Below are 14,919 nucleotides of genomic sequence, written 5' to 3' on the forward strand. Positions count from 1 at the left end.
TATACACAGCAAACAGGGTCCTGACTCCAGTCAACTGGCACCCTTGGGGGCTGGGGCTCCACCCTGGCACTCACCACAGGGATGTGCAGCTTGCTGAGCGGTTTGCCATCTAGGAGGTAGGAGCCCGTATAGGTGACGTACTCAGCATAGCACTGGGGTGCCTGTGGGGTGATGTAGCAGAGGATCTTTCGCTTCTCCTCGATCTTCTTCCTGATCTGCAAGTATTCAAAGTACGGGTTGGATCTGTCACTGTGGTAGGGCTCAATATCATCCAGCTTTATGGCATCGACGATGGCAGCCAACGTCTGCTGGATCACCTCCCGTGTCTGTTGTGTGGATGTGTTCATCTGCTGCTGCAGCTGCTGGCTGGAGCGCTGGAAGCGGCGTTTGCGTGGGTGCTGGGCCTGGGGGTCGTCCTCCTCAGAGCCTCGACCCTTTGCTCTGGGGGTAGGGGCAGGGGCAGGTTCCTTCTCAGAAGTAGGTGAACTCTGCTTGTTCTGGTTGGCCAGCATCTGAGCCCGGTTCCTGGTCATGCGCTGTGGGATCTCCTCCACTTTGGGGGCCTTCGGGATTTCAGCTGTGGGTCTGTGTTCTGGTTCTGTGGTTTCAGGCTGGGCGCTTCCTGGAGGCCCCTCAAGCCCAGCACTGTCATGAGGGCCAGCCCCATTCACAACCTGTGCCTGTGCAGGGTCATCCCCAGGGAGCTCAGGTGTGCTGTGGGATGATGCCAAGGGATCTAGGCCCTCTTCCTCATCTCCACTACCTGGTGGACGCTGCTCTAGGGGGGCTGGTGTGAGCCCCAAGCTGGAGTCAGAGGCCTCAGGGGCCCTCCCCTCTGACACAGCCTCTGCTTCCACCATGGTTTCCAGAATCATGTCTGGCTTTGGCCCTTCTGAAGGCAAGGGCGAAGGCGAAGGCTCGGGCTCGGGCTCAGCAGGGAGCCGGGTAGCTGCCTGATCAGGGGACAGCACTAGCTGTTCCTCTGCAGCTGATGCAGCCACATCCCCACCGTTAAGGACCACAGGGGCCCCTGCAGGGGTACTTTCTGGAGGAACAAGAGGACTCTCTTCTACAGGTTCTGTTTCGACATCTGAAACATCTTTAGTTTGCAGAGGAAGCTCTGGCAGTGAGAAGGGCCCCAGGTCCAGGTCGTCCTCAGAGTTGGGGAAGGCATCGGGCCAGGGCACCGGCTCCACCTGGCCAAGGGCAGAGAGACTGTGGCCATTTTCCAAGAAGGTATTTTCCAGAGATCCCAGAGCCTCCACCTGAGCCACAGTGGTCATACACACAGGCTCTGGGGTCACATCAGGGGGTGCTTCAGGAAGTGACTTGCAGTTACTAAAGAAGGACTCAAGCCTGGAGGAAGGGACGAAAGGGGCTGGTTCTTCTGCAGTGGAGATGGCTGCTGGGATTGCTTCTGCAGAGGCATCTTTGACTTCCTTAAGTCCTGGCTCAGGGACCGACAGAGGGTATGGGACAGGGGAGACCGGGTAAGGGGGCTCTGTGGTGCTGAAGGGCCCAGGGGCAGCTGGGTGGAGGGAATCGGCAGGGCAGAAATGTTTTGGGGACTCTGGGAATCTCTGTGGAGACTTAAGCATAAGTTCTGACCCCACGGGCCAGCTGACAGGGTTTTCGGGGGCACTCCCAATTAGGCTGGAAGAGAGGCCCTGCTCCGAGGTAGCAGGATGAGCCCACTCAACCGGCTCCTCTGTGATTACCGTGCTGAAGGGGCCCTCATCCAGGGGCTCCAAGTAGCTGGGCTCGGGGGGGATGATGGCAGCGGTGGCCTGCTGGTCCTCTGTGGCATCCAGGGGAATGCCCAAGTCGGGGGGAAGGGCCCCCTCCATGGATGGAGCCAACAGCTCATCTCTGTGCGAACTGGGAGACTTTGCTTGTAAACCAGAGAAGGCACCCTCTGGGGATGGGGTGTTGGTGACCACGGCTGTGGGCGGGCAGTGCAGAGTGTCCACCTTGGGGGAGGGTATGCCATAGTCTGGGGAATAGTACCCTGGAGACAAGCAGGGAAACTTCTCCGGGGGACCTGGGGGCACAGAGACCTTGTCCTCCAAGTGCTGCCCTGGTGAGTCGTAACTAGATGCAGTAGGGACACTCTGCTGTCTGAAAAGCTTGTCCCCAATGCTGAATTCTTCTTCAGGAGTCCTCCTGATATCGACAGAGACTGAACGATAAAGGTTTGTGCACAGAGGCCTTGTAGGTGTCTGGCTTTGGGTTTCTGAAATCCCACTTGCTGCCACAGGGAATCTATCAAAGAAGGGTGGGGAGCAGGCGCTGGCAGCTGTGCTGGAGACCGGTGGGGGGTCTGTGCAGTCAAATATGAGGTCAGGATAGTCGTCAGTGCTGCAGGATGGCGTCCTGGGCGTGTGCATCGCTTCCTCATAGCTGGGGCCGGATACCACCGATGCAGGGGTGGGCACCCCAGTGGGCCGGTTCTGGTCAGGCCTGGGAGAAGCGGGCAAGACCTCTTTCATATGAGGCCCTGCCAACCAGTCTCTGGCGTCCACAGCTGGTCCCGGGTGGGGCTTATTCTCCGGAACTGGTGGAGCAGGAGCCGACTCCTTGAGCTTTTTGTCTTTAAGGGCAGGGTCCAGCCCCAGTGGCTTCTTTGGAGGAGCATCCAGACTCTTCTTCCTCATGTCCTCACCTGGCTTCATCCTCTCCTTGAGCTTAGGGTCTCCAGACCTGTGCCTCATCTTCTCCATCTGTTTCATTCTTTCTTTGTGCCGTTTGTGACGTTCTTCAATCTCCAGATCTTTCTGGGAGAGCATTATCTCGAAGCTGGTCATCATCAGATCGCCATCTCCCAGAAGCTTCTCTCTGGGCCTGACATCCTTCTTGCCTGGGTCTTTAGACAGTGGTAACTTATCGTTTCCATTGCTGATCTTTACAGAGTCACCTTTTTCTTTCTCTAAATTTTCCTTGAATTTCTCTTTGAGTTTGGTCTCACCGAGTTTCAGGCTTTCATCCTTGGATTTATCTTTGAAGGAACTTGGAGGACTGTCCTTATCTTTGACTGCAGGCTTGTGCTCATCTTTGTGATGTCTCAGGAGCCCGTCGCCGTGCTTGTCCCTGTGTCTCTCCTTCTCGTCTCTCCACTTTTCTCGGTGCTTATCTCGTCTCTTCCTCTCTTTTAGGATGTTGATGGCACTGGATCCATAAGGCTTTAGTTCCTTTTCTATTTTCTTGGAAGGTTCTCTTTCAGAATCATTTTTATCTTTCTTTTCGGTAGAAAACAATTCAATAGTTTTATCTAATTCGTCTTCTATGTCAGTTTTCGTACTGTAAGAAATACTGTAAGCATCAGCATCCAAGAAATCCTTCTCATACTGGCTGGAGTCCTTTCTGCTGCCAAGGTCCTTGTAGTCATCGCTCTTTTCTTTCTTCTCGGACTTGTCTTTCTTGCCTCTCTCTCGATCGTGACTTTTCTTGGATGAGGACGAAGAGTGCCTGTGCCTTTCTTTCTCCTTCAGCTTCTCCTGTGGACAGTTGTCCTTGACCCTCTCCTCCAGAGGCTCTGTGAAAGACACCTCCAGGAGGGCACTCAGGCCTGGGTCCTGCCCTCGGTCCGTGAAGCTGTCAGAGGACACCTCACTGATCTTGTCGTTGGAGTCTTCCCTGTACTCATGCAGAGCTTCTTCCTCCAACTTTTCTAGCAGGCTCTTCTCCGCCTCAGCACTTTTTGACGCCTTCCTCTCCCTGCAGTGCTCTTTGTCCGGCCTCTCCCTGTGCCTGCTCTTGGCCTTGTCTTCAGCACAGGGCTTCTTCTCCACCTTCTCGGAGGGCTTCTGCTTGTTTTTCTTTTCCTGAGTGGAATCAACTGAAGTCCGGTCTCTCCTGTCCTTGTATTTCTCTGTAGACTCTTTATCCTTCTTCTCCCTGTGCTTTTCAGAGACTCTGTCCTTCTTGTCTTTGGCCCCCTCTGCGGCTCCCTTCTCCTTTTTCTTTTCTTTGGGCTCCTTCTCCTTCTGCTTCTCCGCATGCTGCCTGTCGGCCGAGTGCTTCCGGTGCCTGTCGACGGGGTATGGCTCCCGCCCATCGTCTTTCTCCTGGGGGCCGTCCACCCTCTGCGCCTCGCCGGCCTCTCCAACTCTGAACCCGCTCGTTGCGTAGTCGTCCTTGTCATCCTCGCTCTCATCTGTGAATATGTCCGCAATGTACCAGCTCTTCTCTTTCCCCCGTTTATCATCCTTCTTTTCAGAGAAGTCTTCCGAGGCAACTCCGGGGAAGCTCTTCTCCTTCTTTTCTTTAATTTGGTCCAGAGGTGTTTTTCGTTCCTTGTCTTTGCTATGGATGTCTTTATGTTTTTCTTTAGTATCTTTTTTCTCTTTAAAACATTTATCAAATTCTTTGTCCTTCTGACACTTTTCAAGGCTCGATTTTTCACTTTTATCTTTGTCACTGGACTTCTCTTTGTACTTTTCTAACTTTGTCTTTTCCTTCCGCTCCTTCTCCAGGCTGTCTTTCTTCTCCTTCTCTCTCACTGGATGGTGCCTCTCCCAGGGCTCCAGCGGCTTCCCAAAGTCACAATCGGCCCTGTCCTTGAATATGCTGTCACAGCCGTACTCCTTCAGGTCTTCCCTGTAGGTCTCCTCGGCCTTCACCCTGCTGTCCTTCCGCTCCTTGGTGCTCTCCAGAGGGTCCTTTCTGTCCCTGCAGATGTCACTTAGATCCCTGTCCTTTCTGTCCCTCCCGCCTTCAGCAGACTCTCTCCTCTTTTTGTCCTTTTCTGAAAGGTAGCTGGGTATACTTTTATGCTTTTCAATTTGGTCTTTTCTCTTCTCAGAGTTTTTATCCAGATAGTCCCTGTCTTTCTTCCTAAAGAAAGCATCTTTGTCGCTCCGTTTTTCACTGTAGTCTCGCTTCTCCCGGCTTTTGTTTTCCCGCTTCTTCTCCTTATTGTCCTCTTTCACTGTTTCCAAGATTAGTCTGGCCACAGAATCATTTTTAATGTCCCTATAGTCTGTCACTGGAGAATCCCAACTGTCTTCCCCTTTGAAATCAAAGGATGAATCAGACAAGTCAGAAAACCACCGATCCTGCTGATCATCGGAAAGGCTAAATTTGGTGTCTTCATTCTCAAGAAACTGACTTTTGTTACAATACTCATCAAAAGCAGAATCTTCCCTGTAAAGTTTTTCTTTTTTGGGTTTTTCTTTATCTTCTTTGAAAGTCTTTTCCTTCTCTTTTGAAATTTTGTCTTCTTTGAAATCATTCTTTTTCTCTAATTTTGAGGGCCTGTCCTTCGACTTTTTCTTTCTTTCCTCTTTGTATAGTCTCAGTTTTTCCTCTTTTGGAGACTTTTCCTTCACTAATTTCTCCTTTTCTGCCTTATTTGAACGCTCTTTCTCTTCTCGGAAAGACCTGCTGACGTCTTTGTTTGTGTCTTTGATTCTCTTGAGTGACTTTTCATCTTTGGAGACCTTTATGATGTCATCTTTGAAGAGCCATTCTTTTTCTTCTGCTTTCAATTTGCTAAGCTTCTCCTCTTTCTTAAAGTGGTCTCTATCATGCTTTAATACTTTTAACTTGTTGTCGGTGGCAATGTCATTGTCTAAAAGTATAGCTTTGTCTGACCTTTGCTTGGAGTCCTCGTATTCATAAGTGAAACTTTTCAATTTGAGCTCTTGACTGACTGCACACAGTCCTTTCTCCTTGTTTTTGTGTTTGTGTTTCGTTTTATGTTTCTTGACCACTTTCCCCTCCTTGTCTAGCTTGGGGATGGCGCCGTCCACGCTGGGGTGGAAGGAGCTCCTCTTCTCCGACGGCACGCTCTGCAGGCTGCCTCGCTTCCTATGCTCCTGCCTCTTCCTCACTGGCTTCAGTGACTCCACACTAGAGCCCTCCGAGGAGCAGTCAGACTCACTGGTCAGTCTCGTTCTTGTAGAGTCTGATAAGGAGCTGACCTCTGACCAGGCAGGAGAAGAAATGGTTTTCCAATTGTCTGTCCGCCAGTGCTTGGCATGCTGGTCTGTGTGGCTGGGGTTATGCTTCTGGGTGGCAGAGCTCCCATGAGACGAGGTGGAGGAAGCAGACAGGGAGCTGAACAGGGATGGGTCCTTCAGCACCAGCGGGGACTCCTTGAGGCAGCCAGAGCTCCCCACTGAGTCCCTGTCGTCCTCGCCGCTCTCCGAGGACTCACTCTCTGACTCAGAGGAACAGAACTTGTCACTCCTTTTCCCAAACCGCACTTCTTTGCCTTTTGTTTCTTTCTTTCGCTTCTTTTTCACTTTATTTTTTTCCTTCTGCTGCTTGGAATTAGAAGGCTCCCGTGTTTTGTTACTGGGCAAAATTGTGTGTGCCGAGAGTCTCAGCTTCTCTCCTGTCCCCACAGTGACTCCGATGTCCTCCTCATCTGATGTGTCTGACAAAATGCGATGAGCTGCTTTCTTTGGTGCAATCGTGTTATTTTTAGTGTAACTTTTCACTTCCATTTTGGGTATAGAAATAAAACTATTTGATTTAGTCTCTTTTCTGTAATCCTTTTTCAGTAAGTGTTTATCATCCACTGGAGGGACTCTGTCCTGCTCATCATCCTCATCGAACTCATACTCGTCCTTGACAGGGGTCACAGTTTTCTGGGGCTCTGGATTCTTAGCCTTGTGCTTTAGGCCTTTTTCAAACTCAGAGTCCGTGTTATTTCCATCAACTGAACTAGAAGGTGCAAATGATGGGGCGTCTTCCTCCTCCGAGCTCTCTGTTGGAAATAAGGAGAAAGATGTCAAAGGCAGGTTCAAAACACCTGCAGACACGGATGGGCGAAAGCTGTCTGCAGAGGTGACCTGGAGAAAGGCCTTCCCAAGCACCGGTCACCCCAAGGATGAGAGGGGAAGCCCCCCACAGAAGCACTTCATTTGAGTTCGTGAAATCTGATGCCAACTATGGGCTGAAGGAAACCAAAGAGAGGTTTGTGTGAAGACAGGCTGGCAACTTAGGATAAGCCTGCAGGCTTTTTGGTACTGAAACCCCAGGTCCTCACAGTGCAGAAGTTCCTGTAAGTGCCAGGTGTCTAGGAGGTTGGGACCCGGTGTGCTGACCTGCAAATGAAAGCCAATGTTGCCTCTGACATCACAGCAGTATTAGGAGGCTTGTACCCAGCAGTGTCACACACCCTGCTCCCACCCCCGTGACCCCCCACCCTGCATATGGCCTGGTGCCCAGCCACTGACCAGTCGAGCTCTCCTCACTGGATGTGTAGGTGCCCTTGCCCAACAGGAGGTTCACCATGGTCGGGGAGTTGGCCACCTTTAGCGGCGTCTCGCCCTTTCGGTTGCTTTGCTGAGGATTTCCTCCGTACCGCAGCAGCAGCTTCACCACCTACAAGACAGCAGCAGGCGCCTGAGGGTGTGTTCTGAGAACACCGACTGTGCTATGGTGCCTGTATAAAACTGTAACTTGTTCAGGGAACCTTGAGCTTGATCAGGGAACAACCCCCAGGCAAAAGGCTAGAAGTTGTATACAAAGCACTTTCTGATGGGATCTCTAGATCTGTGCCTCTCCCATAGGAAGGACCCTAACAGTCCTGGCACCCCTTCCAGGCCCTCTTGCAGGTAGAACAGTCCCAACTCCCACAGAGGACCTCCTCCCTCTCGACGAGTCGACCACTTTCCCGGAATCTTCTCACACAGGATCTCCCCTCCTGCCAATGATCCAGTGGTCATGAAAGGGTTCTGGTAGTTTAGGGGGAAGTTTTTTATTGGAGGGGGATTTACAGAATAGAGGAAACAAAGAACAAGCTTCTGCAAGCGGGTTTATTTTATGTTTTCATTTATTTTAGAAAATAAGATTATCTCTGCTTTATTTGACAAATCATGGGTAAGGATGGTCGTGTGAATGACAGAAACACTCACGGTGACATTTCAACAGCTCTGTTCAAATGTTTATAATCAGCAACCTGTGCTTCGTATGCCCAGGACAGCTGATTCACTGAACTCAAGTACAAATATTAAATTCAATCTCAACTTTAGTCCAGTCTGAGATTAGAGCATGAGAAGAATCTTAAAAAGGATGTAACTTGTTACCCACATACTCTATTTTCATTCAGTAGTTAGTTTCTACTGCTTCATCAGGACAGTCTCCTATTGCTGCTCTAACAAATCACCACCACCTTCGTCTTACAATCCTGGAGGTCAGAAGTCCGAAATCAGTCCTGCTGACCCAGCTGATGTGTGGTATTGGCTTTTTCCTTTCCTTGCGTGAAGAGTTTCTTGCAGTGGGGGGGACTCTGGTTCTGTGTCCTTGCTGTCTGCCAGCTGAGGGCCATCTCAGTTGCTGGAGGTCACTGCATTCCTTTGCTACGGCCCCTGCCTCTAATGCCAGCAGTGCAGGTCAGGGCTCCCTCACGTCCTCATCTCTCCTGCCTCTGCTTGCAACTCTGACCCAGCTGGGAAAGGATCTGTTAGGACCCTTGAAGGCCACTGGGCCAGCCCAGATAATCCATGATCATCTCCCATCTCATGGCCCTTTACTTTCTCCCATCTGCAGTCCCCTTACCATGTGAGGTCACATGTCACAGATTCCAGGATCAGGATAGGGTATCTTTGGGGCCATTATTCTGCCTCCCTTGCCATGATTCCACACTCTTTGGCATTTTCCATAACAGAAAGTTTTAAAATGACAATTACAAAAGTACAGAGATTCAAATGATGACCCTCTTCCTCTCTACCTCATCACCTACCAGCTCACAATCAGCCACACCTGCCCATTCCCCCAGGTATTTTTAAGCAAATCACAGACATTTCATTAACCTTTTCAGTATATTTTTCTAAAAGGGTCTTTTAAAAACAAGAAACTATAATGCCATTATCTTACAAAAAAAGTTAACTCTAATTCCTAACATAAAATATATAATCAGTGTTCACATTTCTCTAGTTGTCTCAGAAATCTTTTAATTCAGAGTGTCCTCCCAATCTGTCTCTCCCCTGCAATGATTTGTCAGATTATGCTCATCATACTCTTGATGCTACTAGTTCCCTGGTATCTGCCAAAAATGACCAGGCACAGATGCCATAAGGAGCATTATGAATCCAAACAGCCGTGGTATGTTCTGGTCTGTTGGTGTCATCATCCTCACCATGCTCAACTGTCCCATCTTTAGCCAAGGGCCTCTTCAAGATGGCTCTGGTAATGACTGCAGCAAGACCACCTCATCTTTGTGATCCCCCTCCCGTTTTCTGGTAGCACAAGATGAACCAGGCACATCATGTACATCTCCTGCTTCAGACCTGGAGGTAGTCGTTTCCCCAAGGAGGCCAAGTCCTTTCAGGGGAACCCGTGCACTGGGGAACTCACTGTTGTTGGCCTGGCTACACCTCTCAGCATTACATCAGCCAAGGCCTTCCTAGACTACAGGGACGAGCAGGGTCCAGCAGCAATCCCCAGGGCCCCCCTTCCTATGGGCATGATCATCCACCTACTAAAATCCAACTACACCTGCATGGCCAGAGCAGGCCTCTTGTCACACACACTGCAGATAGTACTGGTGGCTGGAACTGTGAAAGGCCATCCAGGTGCTGACCCAGGATAAAAAAGCTAGGATGGTCAGAGAGGTCAGCTCTGGTGAGGGACAAAGGCTCACTTCTCAGTTACCCAGCAGACATTAAGGACAACAAAGACAGAGACAGGAGCTACGGAATGATGTAGAAGTCAGATAGGAGACCCACCTTGTAGTGCCCATTGTTGGCGGCATCATGCAGGGGTGTGTCATCGTCCAGGCCCTTGGTGTTCACCTCTGCACCTGCAGCCAGCAGCTGCTTGGCAACATCGTAGTAGCCCCGGTTACATGCCTCGTGCAGCGCTGTCCAGCCTGGAAACAGACACTTAGGACATATGTTATTTAATCCTCAGGAACATCACTCCTGTCTCAAAGCAGCACTCTGAGAACACTGATGACAGAAAAAAGCCGTGGAGGTGTTGCTCTGCACTGAAAGGCTAGAGGTCTAGGGAAGCCCTGAATGTGCTTTACTGTGGTACCTCGTTTTCCCAGGGATATTTGGCTTGTTAACCCTACAGATTAACCACCTGCAGGGATAATCTTGAGCAATAAGGGTGGAGGACTAGTGAACACAGCATCATGGGGGGCAGGCTCAGCCTGGCTCATCCATCCATCAACACATGGGGAGGAAAACCTCCCACTGTGGAAACACGCCCTCTGTGGAGTACACAGATGAGGCATACCTGGAGAATTCCCCTGGCAGTAGCCTGGAGCCTCAATCTGCCACCAGGTAGAGTGGCCACACATATCAGTGTACAAACTGAGCCTACTCCTTTGGACACAAATTCCAGTGCTATGAAAAATCTTCACATAGGAAAATGGTTTGTTGTTTTTTTAAAAAAGGAGCTAAATTAGGTTTTGGTCAGATACTATCAACTAAGGCAATGGGAAAAATCTAGAAGTATTCTGCATGAAGACTGCTTGCTCATCTCATGTTCTCATTCCCCTTGAACAACTCACACCTGCTGATGGCACATCATGCATAAGGGAAGTATTTTATGCAAAAAAAGGCAACACTGAAAGGCAGTCATAGGGCCCTCCCTCGGCCTGTTTCGGGTCAGGGAGACATACCCATTTGTCTTATATTAAAAGGAGACTCTCAGGGTGACACTTCTTCCCTGGGAGATGAGAAGGTGACCTGGGCTGACAGGCACAGAGGCACCCTCTGCTTGGGTGACCTACTTCTTTCTAAATATGCCAGGGGCACTCCTTGAGGAGCCAGGAAGAATGAACCCTTTAGTACAGAACTGGGGTTTATATAGCACAGCAGAGTAATATAGCTAAAAATTCCTCAATTCTCTTAAAAATAATGAAAAAAATTTTTATTTTTAAATACTTCCCAAGAACTACTAATTTCTCCATCTCAGAAACAGCAAATTATACTGGTGTAAGAGTGGGGTCTGCTTCATGCATCTAGAACACACCTATAGAACCACATGGGCCCAGGAACTGGCTCTTGCGCTTACTATGCTGATCCCAAGTACAAGACTACTGCTGCCAGGATGATGACACTTGGCCAGAGGGCTCTGTGCCTCTGGGGAAGCCAGCCTCACATCCTCCTGTAAATTTGCTGCAAGGTCCCCCTGCCCTGCCATCTTCTGGGCACTGTGAGAGCTCACCTGCGAAGTCCTTGACATTGACATCCGCCCCCTCACTGATAAGCTCCTTGATGCGCCGGGCATCTCCCCGGATGGCAGCTCGATGCAGGCGGGTCTCCCCACGCTCGTTTCTCTTGTTCACTTTATCTTTGGTTTTTGAGGCAGAGTTAGGCGTCCCCTTCTGACACACTGTCGACTGGGAGGGATGCTTTGGTGTTGTATCTACTGCATGCCAAGGAAAGGACAGGCAGAGAATTACTGGGGGTAGAGCCAGTGAGGCTGGGCCTGGGGATGTCCCTGCTTTGTAGAAACCTCCAGGACCTGGGCCGTCTTCATGAGGCAAAGAGGACGCCTTTGCATGGGTCTCCATCCCCAGGGAGAGAGCCTCTCAAGTCCCAGGAAACACCCACCACCCACCAACATGGGGTCTTACCTGGGCTGTTTGCAGACTCTTCGGCTGTCATCTGCATGAGGAGAGCCACCTGCTGGCGCTCAGAGAGGGGGTAGCCAGCTCGGATCCCAGACAGCCCCATGCCAAACAGCAGCCCGGCCTTCCGGGTGACAGGCTCCTTCTTAATCCTCTTCCGCTCAGGACCCTGCTTCTCTGTGAGGTGGTGGAGGAAAGGGGGGAGATTTCATGCCATGGAGTCCTTGGAACCCAGAGCCCTACCTGGTGTTTCAGAGCCCCTGCCTCCCACCTCACAGGGAAAGAGAAAGAACAGAGTTGGCAGCACTCCCACTGCCCATCATCACCTCTTCCAGCAGTAACTGTGACACACAATTCCAATACCTTGCTATCAGCCAATAAAGCCTGCTAAGCTGTGGCCCCCACCAACCATTTACTCCAGATGCCTCCCCAGACCACCCACCATGTGCAAGGCGGTGGGACAGCTGATCACCAATGTCCTGGCTCACACAGGACAGGTCTCCATCTATTAAATACACATGTCTATAATTCAAGTCCTCCTTCCCATCCCGCCTCCAAACAGTACAGACATAAAATGGCAAACATAGTTTAGAAATACATAAACAGATCAAGGCCGACTTGCAGTACTGTACCTTTCTTCTTGCTTCTAGGCACCTCCATTTCATGCCATGGCGCTTCGAGGAGCGAACCCGCCTTGAACCACGACATGGACTGAGCTGGAGGCATCTAAAGGCATCAACACAGAGCACTAACAAGACACGATGGAACAGCGCGGCCATCCCGTCTCAGCCTCCTCATAACAAGCAAATCCTCCACCTATCTCACCCATTATAAAATACCCTGTCAACGTTCAACAGAAATGCATGTGCTGTTTCTTTTTTAAAAGAGGCAGGGGTTTAGGGAGAAAAGATACCCCAACTCCAGGAGCCAAAAGTTCACCGTCTTCCTTCACCTCACCCTCCTGCTGAGGGGAAATTTGGGGTCCATCAAGAGCCTCAGAACCCTCCTTGAAAGCATGGGCTTTGGGTGGAAACCCTGTTCAGGGCCAAGATATTGCAGGGTGTTCTAGATCACAGGATGCAAGCTGCAAGCAGGAAAGGAGACGTGGGTCTCTGAAACTCTCCTCTGAGGGGTGTTTCCCTTGCTTCCCACTTGGCATATCTAAGGAGCCTCTCTTCAGGTACCTCAGCTGGCTCCCTGGCTGGGGCTTGACCCTAAAAAGGTGGTGATGTCTGTCAAACAAGGACTAAGCAGATGACATGTCCACCTTGTCCACTACTTTCCAGAACAATATCCCTTTTACTATTCACCACCTCAAGCCCCACAAACATGCCCATCATTTTTTATTTTCTTATGGAAAGTTTCCCATAAACTGTTTTCTTCAGAAAGTATTTTAAGTTGCCTTTTTAAAAACTAAAGTGACTTCGTGAGAATGCTGATTTATGAGTTGAGGTGGTAACTCAGGCACCGCAGGTCACCATCACCAGTAACACTTAATTTTAACCAATCCACAAGCATAAGTCTGAGAAAAGAAGTAAATTCCACAAAGAATGCTCTTTGTTGATGACCCCAGCTTATGCATCCCCAATTCTACCTACAATCTCCTTTCTAAGTAGCAGGGCCTAGTGGTACATCCCAGAGGCAAGAGCCTTTCAGGAAGCCTCTGCACAGGAGACGAACTAGTTCTGGCCCAGTCACTTCAATAAGTTCCCTGAAGCTACACCCCACTTTTGAAATGATTGGAAGCCATAGTATCCGAATCAGGGCATTTGGTTTAAATGCTCTTCCACAGTTGAGTGCTCCAACCTTTGCAGCTACCCCATGCTCTGCCTGCCTTCTCTACGTTTACCCAGTCGGTCATTTGCTGCTTGCTTACATGACACATTCCAATGACAAAGATGACAGAGCTTTCCATTGCTAAGGTATAAATAATGACAGAAACAAGACCAGTGGGAAGGCCAGACCCCCACCTCCTCGGCAGCTCTCCACAGGCACAAACCAATCAGCACCTCTCCATGGACAACAGTGATGCCCCACCACTGAGGAAGTATTTCCAGCACAGGGTTCTGAGTGTCACTGTAATTCCCTTGTAGGAAGGCAGTAGGAAGGCACATTGCATGTTCCCCACAGTCTGTGGACTGGACCCTACTTCTGCCCAATCTCCCAGAAAGCACTGCTTGGTCTCAAACAATCAGCCCCCAGCCTCTCAGGGTCTCTTGCCCACTATGCCCCTGCTAAGCGCACACAGTTCAAGAGGCCCGCTACCTCCAGCTCACCTAGAGCCATGAAAATAGGAAGCTCAATGGGAAGAGGATGAAAGCAGAACCTGAGAAAAGCACAGTGTAGAGAATTCCTGGTTGTGGATGACGTTTGCTAATTACATTGAATAACTTCAGAAGTAGCGTCTCCGCTGTGTGCAGACACGGGGTGCTAGGTGGACCCAGGGGAGGGCAGGGCAGGGTCTGAGTGGGATAGCTTCAGGATAGATGTGACAACTTTAAGATGCCAAAGGAACCAAGCAGATGGCAACAGAGCAACTGTCTTCAAGCGCCACTGCAGGCAGTGGCTCTTTAGGGGTAAAAAAGGTAGAAGAGGGGCCTCCAGGAGCTCACCCCATACTTCCTGAGAGTGGCAGCTTAGAACTCTTGACCCAGAGGGCTTTCTGCAGTAACAGAATTTGTCCCTGGTTGCAGAACAGGGCCCAATGGCACCTGGCCTGCAGTTCAGGAAGGAACAAAGGTCAGAGGTGGAGTGTGGAGACAGCCCTGTGTGCTGGGCTGTTGGCAGCCCCTCTCCAAGCACCCACACCCTACCACCATCCCTCCCCTCTGCCTCTGCTGTCACTGAGCTTCAGCAAGGCAGGGTTGTGTCTTCCCTCTCTCCCGTGGCCATGAGCTATAAGTGCTCTTGATGATGCTGAGGGAAGGGGGCAGACACTCTCTCCTGAAGATGAATTCATACCCTCATAGGAGCCTCAGGCTGCCCCACAAGTGCAAAGAGAGCAGCCTTCTCACACAGCTCTCCCTGGGCTTAAATAGGATGTTTTATGTTTCCTAACACAAGGAAAATCCAAAATGCAATCAGATCTAAGATGCCAACTTCTCTATGGCATAATATATCATTTTCTACAAGCACCCAAAGCTACCAGTATCTAGAGGGGTCTGAGTCCGGCCAGGCTGTGACTCTTGGGGTAGAGGGAGAGCCTGTAGAAGCCCTGCCTGCAGAGGAAGCCCCTCCATTGTGGCCCAGCCTCAATGAGGCCATGAAGGCTGAGGCTCAGCACGCACACAGGGTGTTGTTGAATGCTATAAAAGCAATCTTGCCATCCTCCTTCCAGACGCCTCCCAGCCTGCCCTTGGCCCACTGTGTCCTGTTGGCAAGGGCCA

At 50.4% G+C, this 14,919-nt stretch overlaps 1 protein-coding gene across 6 annotated transcripts in view; it reads right to left on the reverse strand.

The window, feature by feature from the left end:
• ANKRD11 (ankyrin repeat domain containing 11) overlaps nucleotides 1-14,919 on the reverse strand; it is a 202,668-nt gene that overhangs the window by 10,446 nt on the left and 177,303 nt on the right. For 2 of the 6 annotated variants that reach the window (XM_081118418.1, XM_081118417.1), the window contains exons 5-9: nucleotides 11,540-11,710; nucleotides 11,128-11,331; nucleotides 9,678-9,820; nucleotides 7,185-7,332; nucleotides 75-6,712 (exon numbers count right to left, since the gene is read on the reverse strand). In XM_081118418.1, coding sequence (XP_080974544.1) covers nucleotides 75-6,712; nucleotides 7,185-7,332; nucleotides 9,678-9,820; nucleotides 11,128-11,331; nucleotides 11,540-11,710 — 7,304 coding nt within the window. Of the gene's footprint in view, nucleotides 1-74; nucleotides 6,713-7,184; nucleotides 7,333-9,677; nucleotides 9,834-11,127; nucleotides 11,332-11,539; nucleotides 11,711-12,165; nucleotides 12,260-14,919 lie in introns of all 6 variants that reach the window. The other 4 variants (XM_081118419.1, XM_081118421.1, XM_081118420.1 and 1 more) reach the window with 4 other exon arrangements.

The sequence above is a fragment of the Miniopterus schreibersii genome (genome assembly GCF_964146895.1).
Source record: "Miniopterus schreibersii genome assembly, chromosome: 18".
Taxonomy (NCBI): Eukaryota; Metazoa; Chordata; class Mammalia; order Chiroptera; family Miniopteridae; genus Miniopterus; species Miniopterus schreibersii.